The 19,147-nt window shown below is 36.2% G+C and overlaps 1 protein-coding gene across 1 annotated transcript; it reads right to left on the reverse strand.

Moving 5' to 3' along the window:
• Nucleotides 1-9,113: 9,113 nt before the first annotated feature.
• On the reverse strand, nt 9,114-18,598 carry DCP2 (decapping mRNA 2). The gene is made up of 10 exons (XM_009893812.1): nt 18,449-18,598; nt 16,618-16,745; nt 16,117-16,215; nt 14,486-14,638; nt 13,162-13,274; nt 12,952-13,059; nt 12,057-12,180; nt 11,386-11,493; nt 9,983-10,034; nt 9,114-9,277 (listed from the first exon to the last, which is right to left on the reverse strand). The coding sequence occupies exons 1-10, from the start codon at nt 18,501-18,503 to the stop codon at nt 9,114-9,116; spliced, it is 1,104 nt and encodes a 367-aa protein (XP_009892114.1). The 5' UTR covers nt 18,504-18,598.
• Nucleotides 18,599-19,147: the final 549 nt, after the last annotated feature.

The following is a 19,147-nucleotide window of genomic DNA, read 5'->3' on the forward strand; positions in this document are numbered from 1 at the left end:
AAGTAATTCAAGTTAGGAGGTTTTAATTTGGGCAGTTTGGAGGTAATTTGAGAGTTTTCCCAATCCTTGAGCTCGCTCTGCACACAACTCTGTATTGTACCCTCAAGACTTGCTGCTGTGGTTAAATCAACTAAATGTGCAGCTGCAGAATGGGGAGATGACAGGCTGGCTTGCTTTTTTGCACTGTACTTGCAGTACTGTTGCTCATAGTATAGATCAGGTAAGAAAACTCCTGTTGGGGAAAAAAAAAAAAACAAGAAACTATAGTTGCATCTCCAAAAAACTATGATAATGGTGTATTTCTTACAGTTGGTATGAGGACTACTGTGAGTTTCACCATGCCAGATGATAGATAGTCTGTGCCAAGGTTGGGTAAGAAATTGTAGGAGACTTCCTGGTATTTATATTGCATGGTGTTTGCAACTATTTTGTGAAACAGTGGGGTTTTTTTGTTTAATATGTTATAGCCAAGGTTTTCTTTAAGAAGCTGGGCCATTTTTGTCACGTGTGTAGTGCTTATTACAGCTTTCTGTGATCAAGAGGTAGAATGTCTTCTTTTTACACTTGTTTTGACCAAAAAAGGTACTTACTAGGAATGTACCTGTTTAAATATTTAATAGGCACAAAAAAACTATAAAAGCATAGGTGTATGGATATACAGCCACAAACAGAATGTGAATGGTGATGTCTTCATACAGCTTCTTAGGTTAGTTTTTGTTACTGCTAACATTCTCTTCTTTTGTTTATGTCACATCATGTTACTGTATTATCAAGCTGACTGAAATGGAAATGTTGGCCTATTATGGTTATTAACATTAAGCAAAGCATGGGGATCCGGTTAATCTCTCTGGAGAGCAAAATACAGGAGTCTACCGTAACACCTGCTTCATTCAGAATTTGTGTCTTTTTGACCAAGTATGTAAAACAGCTGCCATGTTTGTTTTAACATGCCAAAGCAGAGTCCATTGACTTCATTAGCCTGTTACGGTGCTACACCTGTACTTTGTATTTTCACGTGAATTTGATTTTGGGAGTTGTCTATCCTTTTTGCTTTTCATGTTGAGTTGCACCTCAAGTTTTATTAGTGTATTTAGAATTATGGTAACTTCTCTCATTTATTCTTCCAATTTCTAGTACTAAGGAGATATTTTTAGAGTACTTGAACTGTTTTTGTCTACTCTTGGATTAGGCCAGGCAGCCAAAATAGCTGCGGGAATTTGTGTTCAGAATATGGCATTATTGTTAAGTCTTGGTTACACCTGAAACTGTAGCAGTTGGTGTTCATGACATCTCTTATTACTGTAGCTGCTGTTTTCTTGTTTTTCTACTTCTCTATAGTCTGATACATCAGCTACAAAGCCAACATCATACATGATTAATTGCAATAGCAATGAAACAATGCTGATTTCAAAATTAATTTGTTGTGATGCCCTGGGATTGGTTTCAGTCCTCTTTCTCAAGATAATTGCACTTCTGAACTTATAATGCAAATGGCAATTTTTGCAAGCCAGTCTGTTAAGGGAGCAAGCACACTGATTTGTTACTGCCTTTATGGCTTTGCCAAATATGTTTAAGGTGTTTCCCTTTCTTGGCCAAGGCATTTCCCACCAATAGGAATGTTGGGCTTTGCCATAAACTTCAGTGGCAGTTGATCACACTTGTTTCTGAAGAAACACAAAGAGAATTATCCACTGTGGCAAAAACGCAGTCACAATTTTGTCTTCTTGCACCTGAAACACCCATGTAACTTCAGGTCATTTCAAACTGTCCATGTGAAATACCTTTGGCTTAAGGTGACTAGAAACCACTGCTGCACTGGATTTCCTCTTAAGCTCTTTTTTTTTTGTTCTGATTTCTTGGTAGCTTGAGAAGCTGTTAAAGATAATACAATGAAGCTTCAAGCATTTTAATTGAAACCTGTATTTAAAGGGAAGATACAAATTAAGAAAGCATAAAATGCACCTGGGTTTTAAGGCACTAAAAGCTGCAGTGTTCCTTGGTGCCTTTCTCACAGGCCTAATGATTTGCTGATTCTGTGTAAACTGAACATTGTTTTACCACATTTACTATATGTCTTCCCTGCCAGCTATGCTCTAAAAATGTTTTATAATAAATTGTAAATTATCAGTAAGTGTAAGCCGCTCCCCCTTTCTTCCCATAAGGCTGAGATAAAAAAGCAAGACTGGTGTCACACAGCCTCAGCAGTAGCTATAGTTTGCCAGACCACCAGTTATTTTGCTTAAGCAGGCAGCTACTGCTTCATTTGTTGACATACTGGAAAAGGCCAATAGGGAAGCGGTGAAAGGTTTACTGTTACTGTGAAAACCATTTAATATTAAGAATTAGCTGCCGTTCCAGTGTACCTGTTAAAATGGCACCGACCCTGAGAATAAATGCCAAAAAACCTAATTCCTTTTATGCAACTTTGAAATACCATCACACCAGCCTATAGACAAGCATGCAGATCACCTTGAGTCACAGCAGCCTAACTCACTTAACACTTATTGCAGAAATACTACATTTGCAAAGCAAGAAATGTAGGTGATTCTTGCCAACAGAACCTGTTGTTCACTCATTAATCTATCTTCGGGTGTTTTTTTGATTTTCTAAGTCACCAGAGTGCATGAAACTTTTTATTTCACAGTGTGTTCAGACAAAAAAAAATATGTACTTTTCTTTCTAATTAAATGTATAAATCTTCACCAGCTTGACTGTACTGTTAGCTATTGCAAAGCACATGTGACTAAGTTTGCATTAATGTCAGTATTGTTCTACTAGTTCTATTAGGATTTTCTCCTCCTTTAATACTGTACCATACCTTGTACTTTTAGAAACTTCTCACCTTACTGAATTAGCTTTAAATGTGTTGCTGCTTTTTAGTTTCCTAGCTGCTGTAAAATAGCTATTTTGTGTTTATTTGATATAGAATTGTAAAAACTGCATTTATTTATACAGAGACATTTATAATACTTATTTTACAAATGTTCTTATATTCTGAATAAATTTCTAATGCTGTTTCTTTGCCTTGGTGATTGCTTTACCGTACCTTGTCATCTTACTGCTAAATGAGTCTGCTTAAAGATACCACAAAGACTTTCTCCAAGATAAATTATTGAGATGGTATGACCCTTCATGTCCCTATTATGGGAACCTTCCTCACAAAAGTTGGTAAGAACTCATTGGAGACCTGATCAGATGTTTTAGCTGAGCTCAAGAACATTACTACTTGCCACAAGACCTCTACAGCTTCAATGAACACTTCAGAAGTGCAAGGGGATATGTGAAACCATTTCCACACATCCGGTTCTTTTAATAACTATTTTATGGACACGTACTTCCTTTCTCCGGTACATCTAATACCTTTTAAATTTTTTATTTTTTTTTTTGCTTTCAGTTGCGTTCGATGGGCCCCTTGTCCACCTTTACAATTGACTTTAAAAAAATAATACTTATTTTCCTGGCAATATATATAATCAGTGCTGCTGATTGGCTTAAGGCAACATTTAAAAGTCCCACAGTGAAAGAATAACCTGTACCAGTAGCACAGGCTTTATACTTCACACTGATCAGCAATGCTTATATTCATACTAGGTACTTCAGTAAGTTTATGTATAAAAGTCATTTAATTGTGCAGAGAAAAATTACAGTATAGAAGAAAATGTCAATTTAGTCTTAGCCTCTTAAATGGTGCGCTTCTGTTTCTGGATCAGTGAACAACAAATAAAATCACAACCATCAGTACAACAGATGTTACATGTAGTTACAGATTTTATTTACTAAAACTGAAGAGCTGACTAATGCAAACTTTCTTCAAGATAACATAAGGGAAATTGAATAAAATCTGTAACTGTACATGGTTTTAACCCTATTAGCTGTACATACTTTCTACTTAAACAGCACCAATATGCCACTTAGATACCAGTGAGGAAAACAGATCAAGTTCTTGAGCTTTAAACAAACAGGAGGAAGACATAACCCTTCATGCATGAGCCATATAATAAAACACTGGCTCCCTATTTTCTGCAAGGCATGCAATGCTGCACAGAAAAATGTTATCTTTGGGCAGCAATATTTGAGTCAGCCTGGGTCCTGGAACACGTACAGCAATCTAGCATTATACCAAAATTGACAAACAAAACTCCACCTATTTCTGTGAAGTCTGTTTTGCTTTTTAATGTTAAAGTGCCTTGCAAACCCAGCTAAACTGCTTCTCTGGGCTGAAGTGTAGCTTCCACATACTGCAGTGCCATGCAGACATAGTAAAGTTACTTAAGGTTCCTGTTTTAAGTATAGGCTTGAGATGTATTTGCTGAGAGCTCTTAATCATGCAGTTTTGCATATCTTTCCTGCATAACAAAAATACTTACCCAAGCAGTAAGATAAAAATGGTTCATCTCCCTAATTTAGTAATTTTGCTCAAACATGCTTTAACAATTTGCAAAGTAAGTTTTTCTCACAGAGGGAAGTGTGTTGTAGAGAACTGAGTTTTCAGGATCTATATTCTTAAAAAGCTACAAATGCCTTGTTTTAAAATGATTAATGCTCCATGAGCTGTAATCATTTTCTTAAAGGCACTGAACTGTAACCTGTAATGGAAACTGGGAGCTAGTTCTTCTGATCAACAAAAGAAATTATTAACAATGACAAAAAGTGTTTTCAGTAAATTTCATAGTGGACCTATTCCAATTTAAACATTCTGTACCTTATGAAATTTTGGTAATTACTTAAAAGCAAGCTTGCTTTCTTGCAAGTATGGAAGGAGGAACTGAAGACACTTTTACCTCCTTCCCAGAAGTATCCCAGAGCTGAGAACAATTTAAAGATAAGGGTTACTGTAAAGCTGAATCGATATATTAAGTTAAGTCAAGTCTAGCTTAACCTTAACATTTTGAATGAAAGGACAAGTGAAAACCCTAGCATTTAATTTTAATGTACTACTACTACTCCAGAATACTTCCTCTTGTATGATCTTGAATGTGGCCAGTGTAATTGCTATGTATGTTGTCTTCCTTTTAAGTTTACAATCTACTTGAAACAGTGAAATGCACACACAGCATAAATCCTCCTGCATTGATCAGTGCTTATGTACAGGATTAAGAACAGTGCAAATACAAGCATTTAGCCTACTTTCATTCTTGAACTACACTATTGCTATAAATGCCTAAGAACAAAAACCTATTATGCAAGAGTAGAGATATTTCCAAGCCTAATTTACTGTAAAAGCACCTTCAGTTAGTTAGTAGAAATTTACTTTATCTTAAATAATTTTGGTTGCTTCAAAAGCTGAAACACTGTAATAACAAAAACAATCTGAAATTATGAAGTCATGTATAAGCACCAGATTATTTAACATTTACAGTTTCTGTAAATAAACTCATTTAAGTCACCAAGAGAGGCTATTCTACCAGTTCTCAATAATTTTGAGCTTCCTAACACTTTTAGAGTATAACCTCCTAATTTAAAAGATGAAGGCACCCGACTTTACCTCTGAAAAAACTCTGTTGCTCAGAACTTATAAAAAATAGATAGCTGACCCAACAACTGGACAGCCAGTCACCCATGGAGCAGCAATGCTGTCTTGCACCACAGGATATTAGAGCTTGGATTCTTAACGTGTACTCTTGCTCCTCACACCACAATGACAGGAGTGCTGCTATAAACTGCAAATCAACAAAAGCAACTCTATTAAGTAAAAGTTTGAAAAAAAAAAATCATATCTGAAATTACAATCTGAGAGCAAGTCTGTGAGGAATAGCCAGACCCGAAGCCTGCCTTGTTTTTAAAAGGAACTGTTACATTTATAACAGCCACAGGCAGGTGAAGGAAAAACACAGTAAGAATTGTGCTCAAATCACCAAATTAAATGAGAAAGGTTGGAGCACAGCACAGAAGCCTGGAACAGTGACTAGGCCCAACATTTTATTAGAAACTATTTATGCAAGTTTGGTCTAAAGAATTTACATCGTGTTAAAAAAATACTTTGATTGTGCAATAAATAAAGCTATTTCCCCCTTTTCTTCCCAGTACCACTGTTTCCAGACTTCAAACTATGTAAGACATGGCTACTTTCAAAAGCACGCGTGTACATCGAGGAGTCAGAAGTTAGTTTCATTTCAGCACAGAACATACATCATTCAATTACGCAGATCACTCTTCAGTCTGAGTTCAAAGTTTAGAGCATTCTGTGAAGGAGAGATGCTAAAAATCTCACATGAAAGCAGCGAGTTTATGTAGTACTAGAAACTGCAAAGTAGTACTAGATTCCCAGCACCCACACATTTGTAGTTTTTTTTGTTAAATGTTTGTTTATTCCACGAGTTCTTTAATTTCAAGAACACTGAATAGTCATTCATAATCTGAATAACCCCTTACAGGCAAGCATTCTCAAATTGAGCAATGATTGTTTTTCAAGTATCTTGACATCAGCTCTCACGTCTGACATACAGCTACTTGTTTCTCTGTATCTAGCTCCCATAAAATAAAAACTCACAGAACTAAATCCTATATCTCACTTGTTATTTCTTCACGGTTTTATAGAATATAATGTAAACTGTACTTCTAAACTTAGAAATAGACTTAATTATAAAAGGATGGTGAAATAATAACATAAACAATAGTAAACAATTAAAAATGTTCACAGTGCAGGGCATGATGGAACCCATAAGGTAGATCACATGCCACCACACTTACATTGTTTTAGAAACCTTACTGAGAAAGCAGAAAGCAATGCTACTACAAGAAACAGTACCGTTATACAAAGTAAGTTATTGCATATTTATCACATTTATTTGCAACTCACATTAAGGCTAGATTTACTAAAATCATGACAGATGTCTAAGCCCCACTTTCAGTTGCTTAATGAAGCAACCAACTTCTACGATCCACCTTTCACTAAGAAAAAAAACTGACCCAGTGAACATAGAGGGCAGCCAGCAACTCCTATGCATAGGACACACTTGCTTCATTCTAAAGATTTCCTCTGGAACATGATTTCCCGAACAGTTGACAGGAGCTTCAAGTTCACTGTTTCATAAACATCCCCTTTATTTCACAGAGCACTAGATTAAAAATAACTAATTTATCTGAAAAGTCAACTTACTTATTAAAGATTTCCACAGCCTGATATTTAATCATGCCTTAGGAGAGTCTTGTTAACTCCACAGGCAATAGCAGCCTCAGGATATGAATACAAACTGCCTCACCATGAGTAAAGGCACTTTTGCTGGGAAATCAACTACTTGCACTAAATAAGTAACTAAAGATTAGTTTTCACCTGAAGCTGAATAACATAACCTCCTCCAGCATTATCCCACTTTCTCAATTACTGCTCTTCACCACATACTGGTTTGAATGGCCTTTGGATACTTTTTTTTTTTTTTTTTTTAAAGTAAAGTGAGACAAAGCTAGATTGAGCTATTTCACAATTTGGTCTTGAAAGACAAGGCCCTCAGGACTCTTGTCCTCCAGAAGAGGAAATGCTGCTGTCTGTTTCTCTTGTTGACTGATACAGAAGTCCAGCATTCCTATCGCCAAGACTATTACAGCATTAGAATCCCAAATCACCTGGTGTCGGGCAGGTAAATAAACCAGGAGATAGTTCTAAAGCTTTCTGAGGAAAAGCACTAGGTAACAGATCAGGTAGGGTAGATGAAGTAGGGTGGTTGAAGGAAGACCAGGATTTTGGTTTTGGATGACAGAGGAGTTGCATAAAGACTCAGTGCATGAGCATACACTGTGGTAAGACAAGGGCATAGTTCATGCAACCTAGGAAGTCATCAATTACTCACCTTTATTTTAGAGAAAAGTCCATTTATAAATCTGGGACAATATGCTTGCTACCACAAGCTGCTGTGACAAGTAATGTCAGTGCATTTCTCTCAACTGCAAAGCGCATGTTCAAAACCCCTTAACTTGAATCATGAAGGTGATTTAACAGTTTGTCACCTCAACTCTTACTGGTTTTTTTGGTGTATGTCCCCCCCCATCTTTGATATTTTTACTAAGAAAGTGTTGTAGCTGAAAATGACTGAGGCTACATCATTTAAATGCTAACTGCAAGTGCAATTCAATACTACTGGATATATACAGAGCATACACTACACGAGATCTGAGGACAACAGCACAGAATACGATACTGGACACCCTTAGAATAGTTATTGCAAGCCTGATTAAGCCATTTAGTGTCACACAATGACTCTATTATCCATGCACCTGCCTTTCTCCTCAGCGAGATCTACAGAGGCTTATTTACATTCAGTATAAATTCTACACAAATAACCTCTCACAGACAAAGTTTAAGCTTTTCTTTTTTGAAAGCAGCTGCAACTGGGATAACACAAAACTTTGCAACTTCTTATCCAGCTGGGGACAGTGCATAAGAGTTGAAGCTAGACACTTTGAATGGCTAAGTTCTACCCAGTTTGTGTATCCTTACTGAAGAGAGAGGCAGAGTAGGTACAAGAAGTCAAGACACTATATAAATTTGACTCCAAGTACTACTGATCGCCAGCCAACAGAAACTATCAGTGTGAAGGAGGGAAGGTATTTTGGGCAAGCAACCAGGACAGAGAAAGGATGACAGGCTGAGGCTAAGTTTGAAATGTGCAACTTGGTTTCAAAATCACTAGGACAGAGGAGTCCTCTGAGAACCAGTTTCATTGCCACTGCCGTAATATTGCAATGTACTACACAATAATGACCAACAAATCCAATAATTTACATCAGAGAAGTCAAAAGATTAGCAAGCTGGTATATGCCAACAGTCAAAAAAAAAGTCAATGACATTCTATAAAACACACAGCAAGTTAAAAAAAACCAACAAAAATAAAAAAAATGCCCTCTAACGCACAGCTAGGAACAACTGAACTGAACACTGGAAAGGTACTTTGTACTTTTGTGGACAAAGGCTATACTGCATTTAAAGTGCAACACTTGACTATGCCACTCCCATACTGCAAAGAGAACAAACCCTTCCAAACCATCAGTCAGTCCCTGCATTGCATTTAAAAACAAACAAACAAAACAAAAAAAGTCCTGAGAAAGAGTAAGGCTGGATAAGAAACCCCCTCAATTGCAACAGGCAAGTCTGATTTTTGCTCCTATTAAGTCTGCTGTCAGAGGTCAAAACTTTTCATTATGGCATCATGGTCAAACTTGAAACTCAAGAAAGCTCTTGATGAGAAAGCAAATTTGTAATGGCCATTGCATGCCACAGAACGTCCCTCGACATTTTCTGACAGTGGGTCTTCACTGGAGCAACACATCTCATATGCTGCATCTGCTTAAAGAGAGAAAAAACATGAAACAAATTTTAAACAGAGTTATCAGTAACAGTATCAATAACAACACAAAGTCATACCTCAAATGTATACTCAATATCTATGACAAAATCTGTATATCTGGTTATAAACAGAAGACGGTAACTCAAACCAGCCATATTTACATGTCATCTGGTGCCTAGAACAAGTTTTAAAGCACGGCAATCTGGGGACACTTTCAATAGCGAGTTTTACCCACAGGTGCTGTTTTGCAAGTCATCTCTTAATGCAAAAGAAAGAAATATCACTATTTCCTGAGCAGTAAGTAAAGAACTGTGCGAACTCTCCAGAGCAGTCCAACGTCAACTGCAGCTTATTACTAACAGGACAGAAAGCCTTGAACTAACACTCAATTACCAGCACACTGGTGACTCAGATGCTGTTTTCCTAAACCAGCTTTCAGTTACCTTTTCCTCAGCCACCTAGTATAATCTGACAGTTTTAATAATTAAGGAGAAGAATTGCAAAACCAATATGAAGCAGCACATGAAGTTAACCAAGTATTAAAAAAAAAAAAAAAAAAAAAAGAACTCGGACTGCCTTAGAAAAACATGGCTTTATAACATTTGGTAGGTTAGCATACAAGGAAAAACCCCCAATCATCATTATTCAGCTGCCTTCAGCTGTAATGTGTAACAACGGATGAAAATTCAGACTGCACTTGCCTGTTTCAAAGTTATCTTGAAGTCTTCTTGTATTAAGCTTTTTTTCACATTTCTGGTTAAAAGAATGACCATATATTATACACTTCATAAAGAAACGGCATTCTATTTCTTAGGGGTATAGCTTAAGCATCAGCTAAAAGGCATGCTGGTTATATTTGCTTTGAACACACCCCCTGATCCGTGAATTATTTTACTTATAACACATCATGAATTCCGTCATTTTACTTCATCTAGTAAGCATGCTTCAAGTCCACAAGTCTTTCAGAAGCATGTAACCTTTTAACAGTTAACAAACCATTTTTAAAATGCAGGCTTTTAGGGAAAAATTTTGAGTGCTTTCTAAATGTTTTAAGATCTTGTACATGACAGTATGAAACCAAAGCTGCACACGCATAAGCCCATTCTTCAATCAACTTGTCCCAAAAAACAAGGGGAATGTATTTACAAACATGCTGCTACTGTCAATTAAATTAGCACGCAACAGAGACACAAAGTTAAAATTCTGCAGGGAAGAGTTCAGTTTTAGCCGCAGGTATGCTGCTGTGGGTATACAAATACAGAGGAAAGTATGGCCCCTTGCTGTATGTACAAATTAAGAGCTCCCCAGCCTCCAAGTTGTACTGGAAAATTATCACTGGGACAAGAAATATTTAAACTTCAAAAGACAATCATGAAAATGCAAATGAAACAACAGAAGTATTTAGCAAAGTCTGTAAAGAGCTTACAAACTCACTGAGGCGTGTTAACAGTTCCACTTTTTTCCATCAAGATCCTACACATTGTCATTACAGTTTTTTTTATACAGCCAAATTTCTGGACAGTCAGTTCTTTGACTTTTCATTCTTCTACTCTCAGACCCAAATGCAACTATTTCTTGCTACAGTGAGGATTTTACAGGACAAGAATTCATGGTTTCTGCACTTTTACATGAAAAATGGAGAGAAGGTAATAACCACAAGCCAGAATGGGAAGAATCTAGCTTACAGCCAGTAAACAAGAAAAACTAATTGTTGTGTAACAAGACTCCAGGCTTACAATAATATATCACATATGAATAAATAAGACATGTACTACACTGACTTACGATACGCTACAGTAGGCTATTACCTGACAGGAACCTGGAAAGCTGCAGGGTTGTCTACTGAAACAGTTGACAAATTTTCAACTGCTAAAATAAGACTTACTTTCAAAATGCAAACTTTCAAGTTTAGTATGCTTGTCTATAGATGTATATGCACTAAAGGTACAAAATGTTGTATCTCTACAAACACGTACCAAATATGCTGATCAAATACACTTTTGATAGATATGCACACTACTTTCTTTCAGCAAGGACATTGGCCTGCACATTTGTTAGGCATTACTGGAACCTGTTAACGAGACAGCCACTGCATGATTCTTACCAAGGTATTGTTTTGCTTAACTGGTTGACTGTGGACTCCATTTGTTCTCTTCTTTTGGGTGGAAGTGTCTTGATGCTGCTTTCTGCCATTGCTCCTCAAGCTCTGAGTCTGTCATTAAGTCCAAAAAGTAGTGAAGAGAAGAGTTTAAATGGTAGCATTGAACATCACTGCACTGACACTTCCTACTTACTATTAAAACTTTCCTCCAAATAACCAGAAAATATGTAAAGGGAATCTTTTCTAGACAAACCAAAGCACACTGAAATTAACCAAACATACACACAAGTTACAAACAGTTATCAGCTGTTACTCAATCTCTTGCACTATTACATACACTATATTACACAATAAATTCAGTTCAGTGAGTTCCCATACACTGATGCAGATATATTAGTGGTACCCAAAATGTTTCAAAATGGTACACAGAGGACACCAAAATGTTGAGTAGTAATTGCTAGCTATACCTGAAACAACACAACTACCACCCGATACCCACCACCTCTGATGTCATATAAATGAGAGAATCCCCAAGATTATTTTTTTTCCACGTTTTTATTTTTGCATGCTACAGTGATTAATTCAATATTTTCATTCCAGAGAGGAATCTTTATGAACAAAGACATCTGTTTTAAATAGCCCAGATGCATATGTTTGCCTAAGAAACAACCTACCTTTATTTTCAGAACTTCAGACATCTCAGGATGATTATATGGCTTCTGTGGCTGTTTTGGCTTCACGCACTGCTCTCCTGAAGAGCCATCTGTAAACAGCTGCTGACTACAGCGAAGTTTGGATCTAATACAGAAAAACACACTGAGTTTACAACACAACTTCAAACCTATTGACAGCAACAGAGAAATAGGAAAGATTTTTCTGCTTTTTTGAGAACAACCTGCAAGACAAGCTTAAGAAACCTAGTACGGAAACTCTAATAATGCTCACTGCATTCATCCAACTTTGTTTTGCCTGCTGCTAGGAAACCTATGTTCTGCAGAGACAGCAGGCTAGGTCCACATTCGCATTTGTCCTGTTGTCAGTGTTGGTGCTGACCTGACTCAAATTACTGGAGCATAGCCTTCTCTTTGGGACCACAGGTTTTGAAGTTTGCTCTTACACTTTTAGCTCAACTGAATCAAAAGCCAGCAGCATTTGTTCCCCTACTGACCCCCACAGATTTTATTTAGCCAGCTACTGCTGATAGTACTTTACAGTCCTACTTTACCGAGTCCTATTTTTCCTCTGTGGAAGTGCTGAAAGTGTTGAACTTGAAGCACTGCAAGTTACCTACTTGTTTTAGCTTCTGTTTTATGACTTCCCATAGGCAGGACTCATGACATTATCTCAGTTCTGACACAGGTGAGAATTTACCAAAAGAAGTATATCATGACATTAATTAACTTCTCATCCTATTTACAGTCCTATGAGATATGCCCACAAATTTTCTTTTTTTTATTAACCCGTTCTATTACTGGAACATGAATACTTGGAGAAAGAGAAAGGACAAACAGCTTTGTATGACCAATGTATAGAAAGGATATAGAGGTGTTAAACTGACCTGGTTCTTACCTAGCTTTTTCCAAGTTGGGCTTAGAGGATGTGCTCCCTGTAGATGAGCATCCATTGTCACTATCTGTGGAATCTCCATTCCTCCGGGAAATCCATTCCCTCAATGGCCTGTGAGCAAGGAGGAATGCAAGAAGATCTACTTACTAAAACAAATCTAAAGAAATTAAAGTTGTCTGAAAGGCACTGGCCTAGCATTTGCCTCAAACATACCTGATGAAGGGAATTGCCATAAAAAATTTGTTAGGTGCCAAACCCAGCTTGGACTTCGGAGTCATATCATTTCTGTGGCATGGTAATTTGTCAATGGAAAACCAATCAATATTCTAGAAAAACAAGAAATATAATCAAAATACCTACTACTGTAGCCTTACACGATGTTACAAATGTGTATCAACCATGATTATTTTCCTTAATTAAAAAATTACAATGGAAGACTTTAATTAACAGACCACAACAGGTTCTTTCACAACAGGTTAATTAACAATGGGGTCATTCTTCTGACTGCAGCTACAGAGTAACAGATGCTACAGCACATCTACTCACTGCAAGATATGGCACCTAAAATATGAAAGGTATTATCCAGCAACTAAATTCCAAATAAGGGTTTCAAAAACCAACCAAACCACTGCGCACTGAACGCCATAAATAAAGGCTTTAAATAACTTTCAAAGCCACTACTGTTCTTGGTATTTTTTATTTAAAATGCCATGAAAACTAGAACACCAATGCTAGTTCAAAAATCATCAGAAAGAAGGGGATTTAGTTTGCAGAGGAAGTTTCAGGTTTTTTTATAAAAGAAAAAAACACTGGTAAAGGACAGGATTTGTGTTATAATTTATACATTATAGTTTTAACTGTAAACTGTATACTTTGCAGAATGGGGAATGAAATCAGGAATTATGAATATATGCAGTGTAGAAGAACCCACATGAGCTTTTCTATTGCAGAACAAGTCTACTACCTAAGTGTTTACTTCTCCCTTTCACAGTACCTTTTAAAAGCCTAGAGGTACACTAGCCATCCAAAATAGTTCCCATTTAGTGTCCCCTTCCCAACCTCCTCCTTCAAATACACTATTCTCTAAGTCTGGATAGTATTAGCCATGAAACGGAGAACACAATTCTTAGTTTCTCCTTCTGATATGTAGGCCTTTGTATATTACCAATTAGTAACTACATCTTCAGAAGATTATATAGTTACATGTGCAGCTATAACTAAAAATAACATTAAATAATTAACAAACACCCCCCACCTAAGAGAAAAGAAGGGGAGAATTATAGTTTGACAGCATGCTCTAATGTTGTTTTCATGATGAATGGAGACGTCGGACAGATGGTCCTTTGCAGTAGAGTGACAAGAAGTTGACAAGACCCTACGGTGCAGAGATGCCATTTGTACCTAGTATTTGAGGTATCATCATGCTTGGTAGTTTCATCATTTTACAGACAGCTTTTAAAAATAAAAAAAAAAAAATAAAAAAAAAAATCAAGCTCCACAACATCGTTCCTACAGATTCAAACAAGATAACACATACCCGAATTTCCCTCCTAGTTTTGGGGTTGAATTTTGTGTTCTTGGGAACTCCTGGAATGATGTACAGCCGTGCTAACTGATCATTAATTCGCAGTTCAATGTATTCTTCTTTGCAGATATAATCTTTTATGTCAAAGCCAGTTTCTTCAAACACCTGAGAAGCACACATATGAAATCAGTGTGTGTATTCAGATTCATCCTTTCAGGACTCATCATCACAAGGGAAGGAATGACTGTTTTTCAGATCTATCCATGAAAGCAAGCCACAGCTGAGAAAAACAAGCCTTTACACATAGATATATGCTCAATAATAGATAAAGTATCTAAAATCCTATGTGCTTTACATTTCTCTAAGACAGACAGACCTGTAATAAAAAGTTGAAACAACTCTATTATACCCTGATGTAGAAATTTATCAATACGGATGGGGAGTCTCTAGCTGCTCCTCCATGCTGCAGGATGCATGGAAAATCTTATTGACAGCAACTGCTATTTGGGGAGCAAAGACATGTTCAAATTCTAGCAGGGTTTACTTGCACCTCGATTTTTCTTCTCTTTCAACAATCCTTCTACTTCATGAACCTTCTACCCCCAATACCTACAATCATTTTTACGTTCACAACAAAACCCAGCGATAGGTCAGCAAAACTTTCACTACAAAATTCAAACTGCATGTTCACACCAACAAACAAAACTGCATTGTCAGCTACTTTAAAGAAAAAAATAGGAGTGTTACACCTGTTGGAGATTACTGAAAAGACAACGGTATTTTAAGCGTGCTCTGTGTGTGTTCATTGCACAATAGTGCAATGCTAAGATCTAACATCTTATTTTGCTTTTCCAAGTCTATATTAAATATATGAGTGGTCTGAAGAACACCATCAGGGAATAAGAAATTTTTCATTCATGCATCTTTGACAGGTATATGTAAAAAAAAAACAACAAAAGATTCATGATTTCTCAGTCAAACTGTGAAGAAAACTAATGCATCTTACTACCTTCCCTCATCTTAATTTTCTCTTTCAAAAATTCTGGATGTATTATGCTACATGAATAAATCCCACAGATTTTGTTTTTCTGGTTTTACTTGCTACATACATTGATCCTTGTTCCTGCATCACCGATAAAGGGAAAAGTAAGTTCTTCACAATTTTTACATAATCTTCTACAACTTCCGACTCAACTGTTTAGTCTGTTTATACAGTCCAGTATGCATAAGCTAAATTCCCATTATTCTACCTTTTTACAATTATGGTGGTCCTTGAAATAAATAATCCAAAAGCCATAAAGTACATAAGATACCCCAAGCACCAAAAATAATAATTAAAAGTAAATTGACAGTTCACTAGAGAAATTTAAAGGTAGTATCCACTTAACTTAGCAAGTTAGTGCAAAACAAAAACATCGAACAGTGGTTTTAAATTATATAACCACACCCTTGATTATCACTCTGGAACCCAGAAAAGCACTAAAAGCCACAACAGTAGACTCCTGCAATAACAGGCTATTTATTTACCTGATTTCAATAAAGAGATATCTGAGTAAAATGGCTTTTCATCTAACACGTATATCCTGCTCTCAGCAAAATTTCATTTCTTTAGCTCAAATTTAAGGGAATCAAATATAACTTACCTCTCTAGCAGCACAGTCATAAGGAGCCTCTTCTTTATTCACTTTCCCTTTTGGAAATCCCCAACCAGACTTTGCTAAATAGCCTTGAACCAAAAGAACCTGCAAAATACAAGGGAATGCAACTGTCAAAACCCCACTGTTCTAACCGATTTCTATTAAATGTCTTCCCTTCACCATCGCCCTCCGTCTCCAAAAGGATACTTTAGCCTGGATGAAGGTTAGGTTTTCTGTGTTCTAGCAAGAACCATGAATTTTTTTATAGGATCACACAACTCAGAATAAAAAACACAAAACTGAGTAGGAAAGCAAGTGGAAGGGTGTTTACTGTCTCCTGTATTATATTTCTGTACACACTCAACAGTGTCAAGAAACTGTCAGGCCTTTGTGAATCTGAAGCACACCCCGCCTGCCTCAGGTGAAAAACATAAACAATAAAAAGATTACTTCTGCCAGCATACACCATCCTTCCCTCTAGCTCTTCACAATTATTTCCATACTTACATTTTCAAGTGTCTCATCAAGAATAATTGCACCATAGGTTGGCACTCCCATTTTGTATTCTTTCCACTCATCTAAAACCTTTTGTACATCTTCACCTTGAGGCAGTAAAAAAGGGCAGTGATTGAAGAGTATAGCAGCATGTTAAGGAAGATAAACTTAAGCATCCAGTTTCAAATCACATGCAGACATACAAAAGATACTCACTCAAAATTTACAATAAGCACACTCCCTCCCCTAAGTGCTTTCAAGATATATTCACTTGGAAGTTAAAAATATTATGAATAATCCATTATCAATATCTAAAGGTTGGAAAGGATCAAGTAATTTGGCAATTCCAATAAAAGCCAATTAAAAAAATCAAAAAAAGACAAGAAAAAAGAAGGCACAAGGCTGCTTGTTTGAAGGAAGGTCCGCCCCAATTTTGAAGAAAAAAAATCCACATAACAGTTATTTTGAATATGTATTATTTATAAACACTTTTTCTTCATTTTGAAGTGAGACAGACAAAAATACAGTTTCATCTCCTGTTTGAAGTAAATGGAGATAATTTTTTCCCAGTCATTTGTTAAGACTACAGTACAGAATCTGTACTTAAGTATTTACTATGCAAAAAATTTATTTTTAATGGCATCAAGTTAGAGTTCTGAATTCTAATACACTTTACCAAAACTCACCATGCAGAGAAAACATGAAGAACCTTTATAACTCTAAAACTCTGAAAGCAAATCTATACGTCCTTAATAAAATATTATATATTACATATAAAATTATACTACTAATAAAAAATATTCCATAGCAGAGCACTTAAAAACAGGACACTGCAGCAGAAGTAATATTTCTATCAAATTTGAGCTGGAGAGGGACAGATAATCATTAACAAATAACATCTACTACATTGTATTTTCCTGCACTGCCTACAATTACTAGAAGAATTCCGTTGGTCTAAAAATACATTTATGACTAAAAACATACCTAAAATAAATTAAAAAATAACTGTGTAATATCAAGCATTAGAAAATTATCATATTTTAAGAGTTTATTTTTAAAACAGAAGCTGTAGTGTTTCAAAGTCTCTGTTATCAAACTAACAGAGAGTACATTTTGTAGTGAAGACACAGATAATGTCAGCATGAAGTATTTCGGGTAGTGAAACCACAGGTAACATTATGAAAAGTTAAAAGCAATACTCCAATCCCACATCAATAACATATGGGAAAAGATTAAAACTAAAACACTTGCTGGATGGAAGTCAGAAGTTTTTCTCCAGCAAGGACTAGATAATGTACGTACCAGCAGCCCTTGTAAGCAATAAAAAAAAGCAGAGGCCAACCATATGAATTCAATAAAATGCATCCTCTCCCCTACCAACAGAACTGTTTCTAGGAGCAACTGTCAGTACTTCCAACAAATAAATACCACTGCCCATGGGGGAACACATACCACCTTCAAATATGTTAACATTCATGTCACTATATACTTGGAAAGGGATTAAATTAAGGAGACAAAACACCATGAAGAGGTCCAACAGCTCATCTTGGAAACCCACCTAGTCTGCCAAAGTACAACCATGAAAAAAAAAATTCTCAAAGATCAGAAATTACCTGGGTTCTGTAGTTCTTCAGCAGTCTGAGAAACATCTCTTTTGTGGATGACACAAAATTATGGGAGCAATGGACAGATAAAATCAGACACCAAATAATCACATATCAATACTAACTTTTAATCGCTAACACATGAACTGACATTTTCTTGCTGTAAGTATGAAATTTCATTAACAATATTCAGATTTATCCACTGAGACAGATAACAATCACAGTAATAAAAAGGATATCAGCTTTAGCAAAGTCTCTTATCCCACACTGAGGTAATCCTGGTGTGTTTTGCATGTAGAAATCCAAGTAAAACCAATGGGCAAGTTCAATCTGAAAACACACTCTAATTGCATTGTCTCTCTCCTCACTTGGAATGTGCAAAATAAATCGGCTGCCAGAAAAGAATGAAGAGTAAGATTAGCCAAATCTATCAATTTAAGTAAATCTAACAATAAAAATGCATTGCAACAGTGGAATTCCATTAGCACAGAGCAACAGACCGGCAGATCTTCCTGGTGGTCTGGACAGCAAAAGCTTTTCACATCAAAGTAAAATACAGCTTCTAAAGTCAGAATAGAGAATGGATCATGATGTTCTTTCACAAAAGTCAATTACAATAAACTAAAATTAACTGTTGTGAGAATAGGGAGGGTAAGGACATCCTACATAAATGGCTGTATTACAAGAATTAAAGCATTTTTACATGTCCAGTAAAGAATATCTGCAAATGCTGATAACAGAAGTCAAGGCATTTTTTTCTGGACACAAGTTAAACATAGCTATGTATTTTCACTTAAAACCACAGTACACTATTAATTTATGTAGATTTTAAAATTCAATATGATCCTATTAATTTTCTCAGTCTGAAACAGAACATGGACAACTGGTTTATTTTTCAAGTCTACTTTATCCTTTAGCTCAGATACTGGCATACAAAT

The sequence above is a fragment of the Charadrius vociferus genome, unplaced genomic scaffold (assembly GCF_000708025.1).
Source record: "Charadrius vociferus isolate BGI_N301 unplaced genomic scaffold, ASM70802v2 scaffold158, whole genome shotgun sequence".
NCBI classification, from domain to species: Eukaryota; Metazoa; Chordata; class Aves; order Charadriiformes; family Charadriidae; genus Charadrius; species Charadrius vociferus.

Coding starts and splice junctions, on each gene's coding strand:
- DCP2 (XM_009893812.1), bottom strand. CDS start 18,503: ATGCAAAACACACCAGGATTACCTCAGTGTGGGATAAGAGACTTTGCT. Junction 13,060..13,161: donor ATGGCAATTCCCTTCATCAG/GTATGTTTGAGG, acceptor CCTTGCTCACAG/GCCATTGAGGGAATGGATTT. Junction 10,035..11,385: donor TTAAGCAAAACAATACCTTG/GTAAGAATCATG, acceptor TCTTTTAACCAG/AAATGTGAAAAAAAGCTTAA.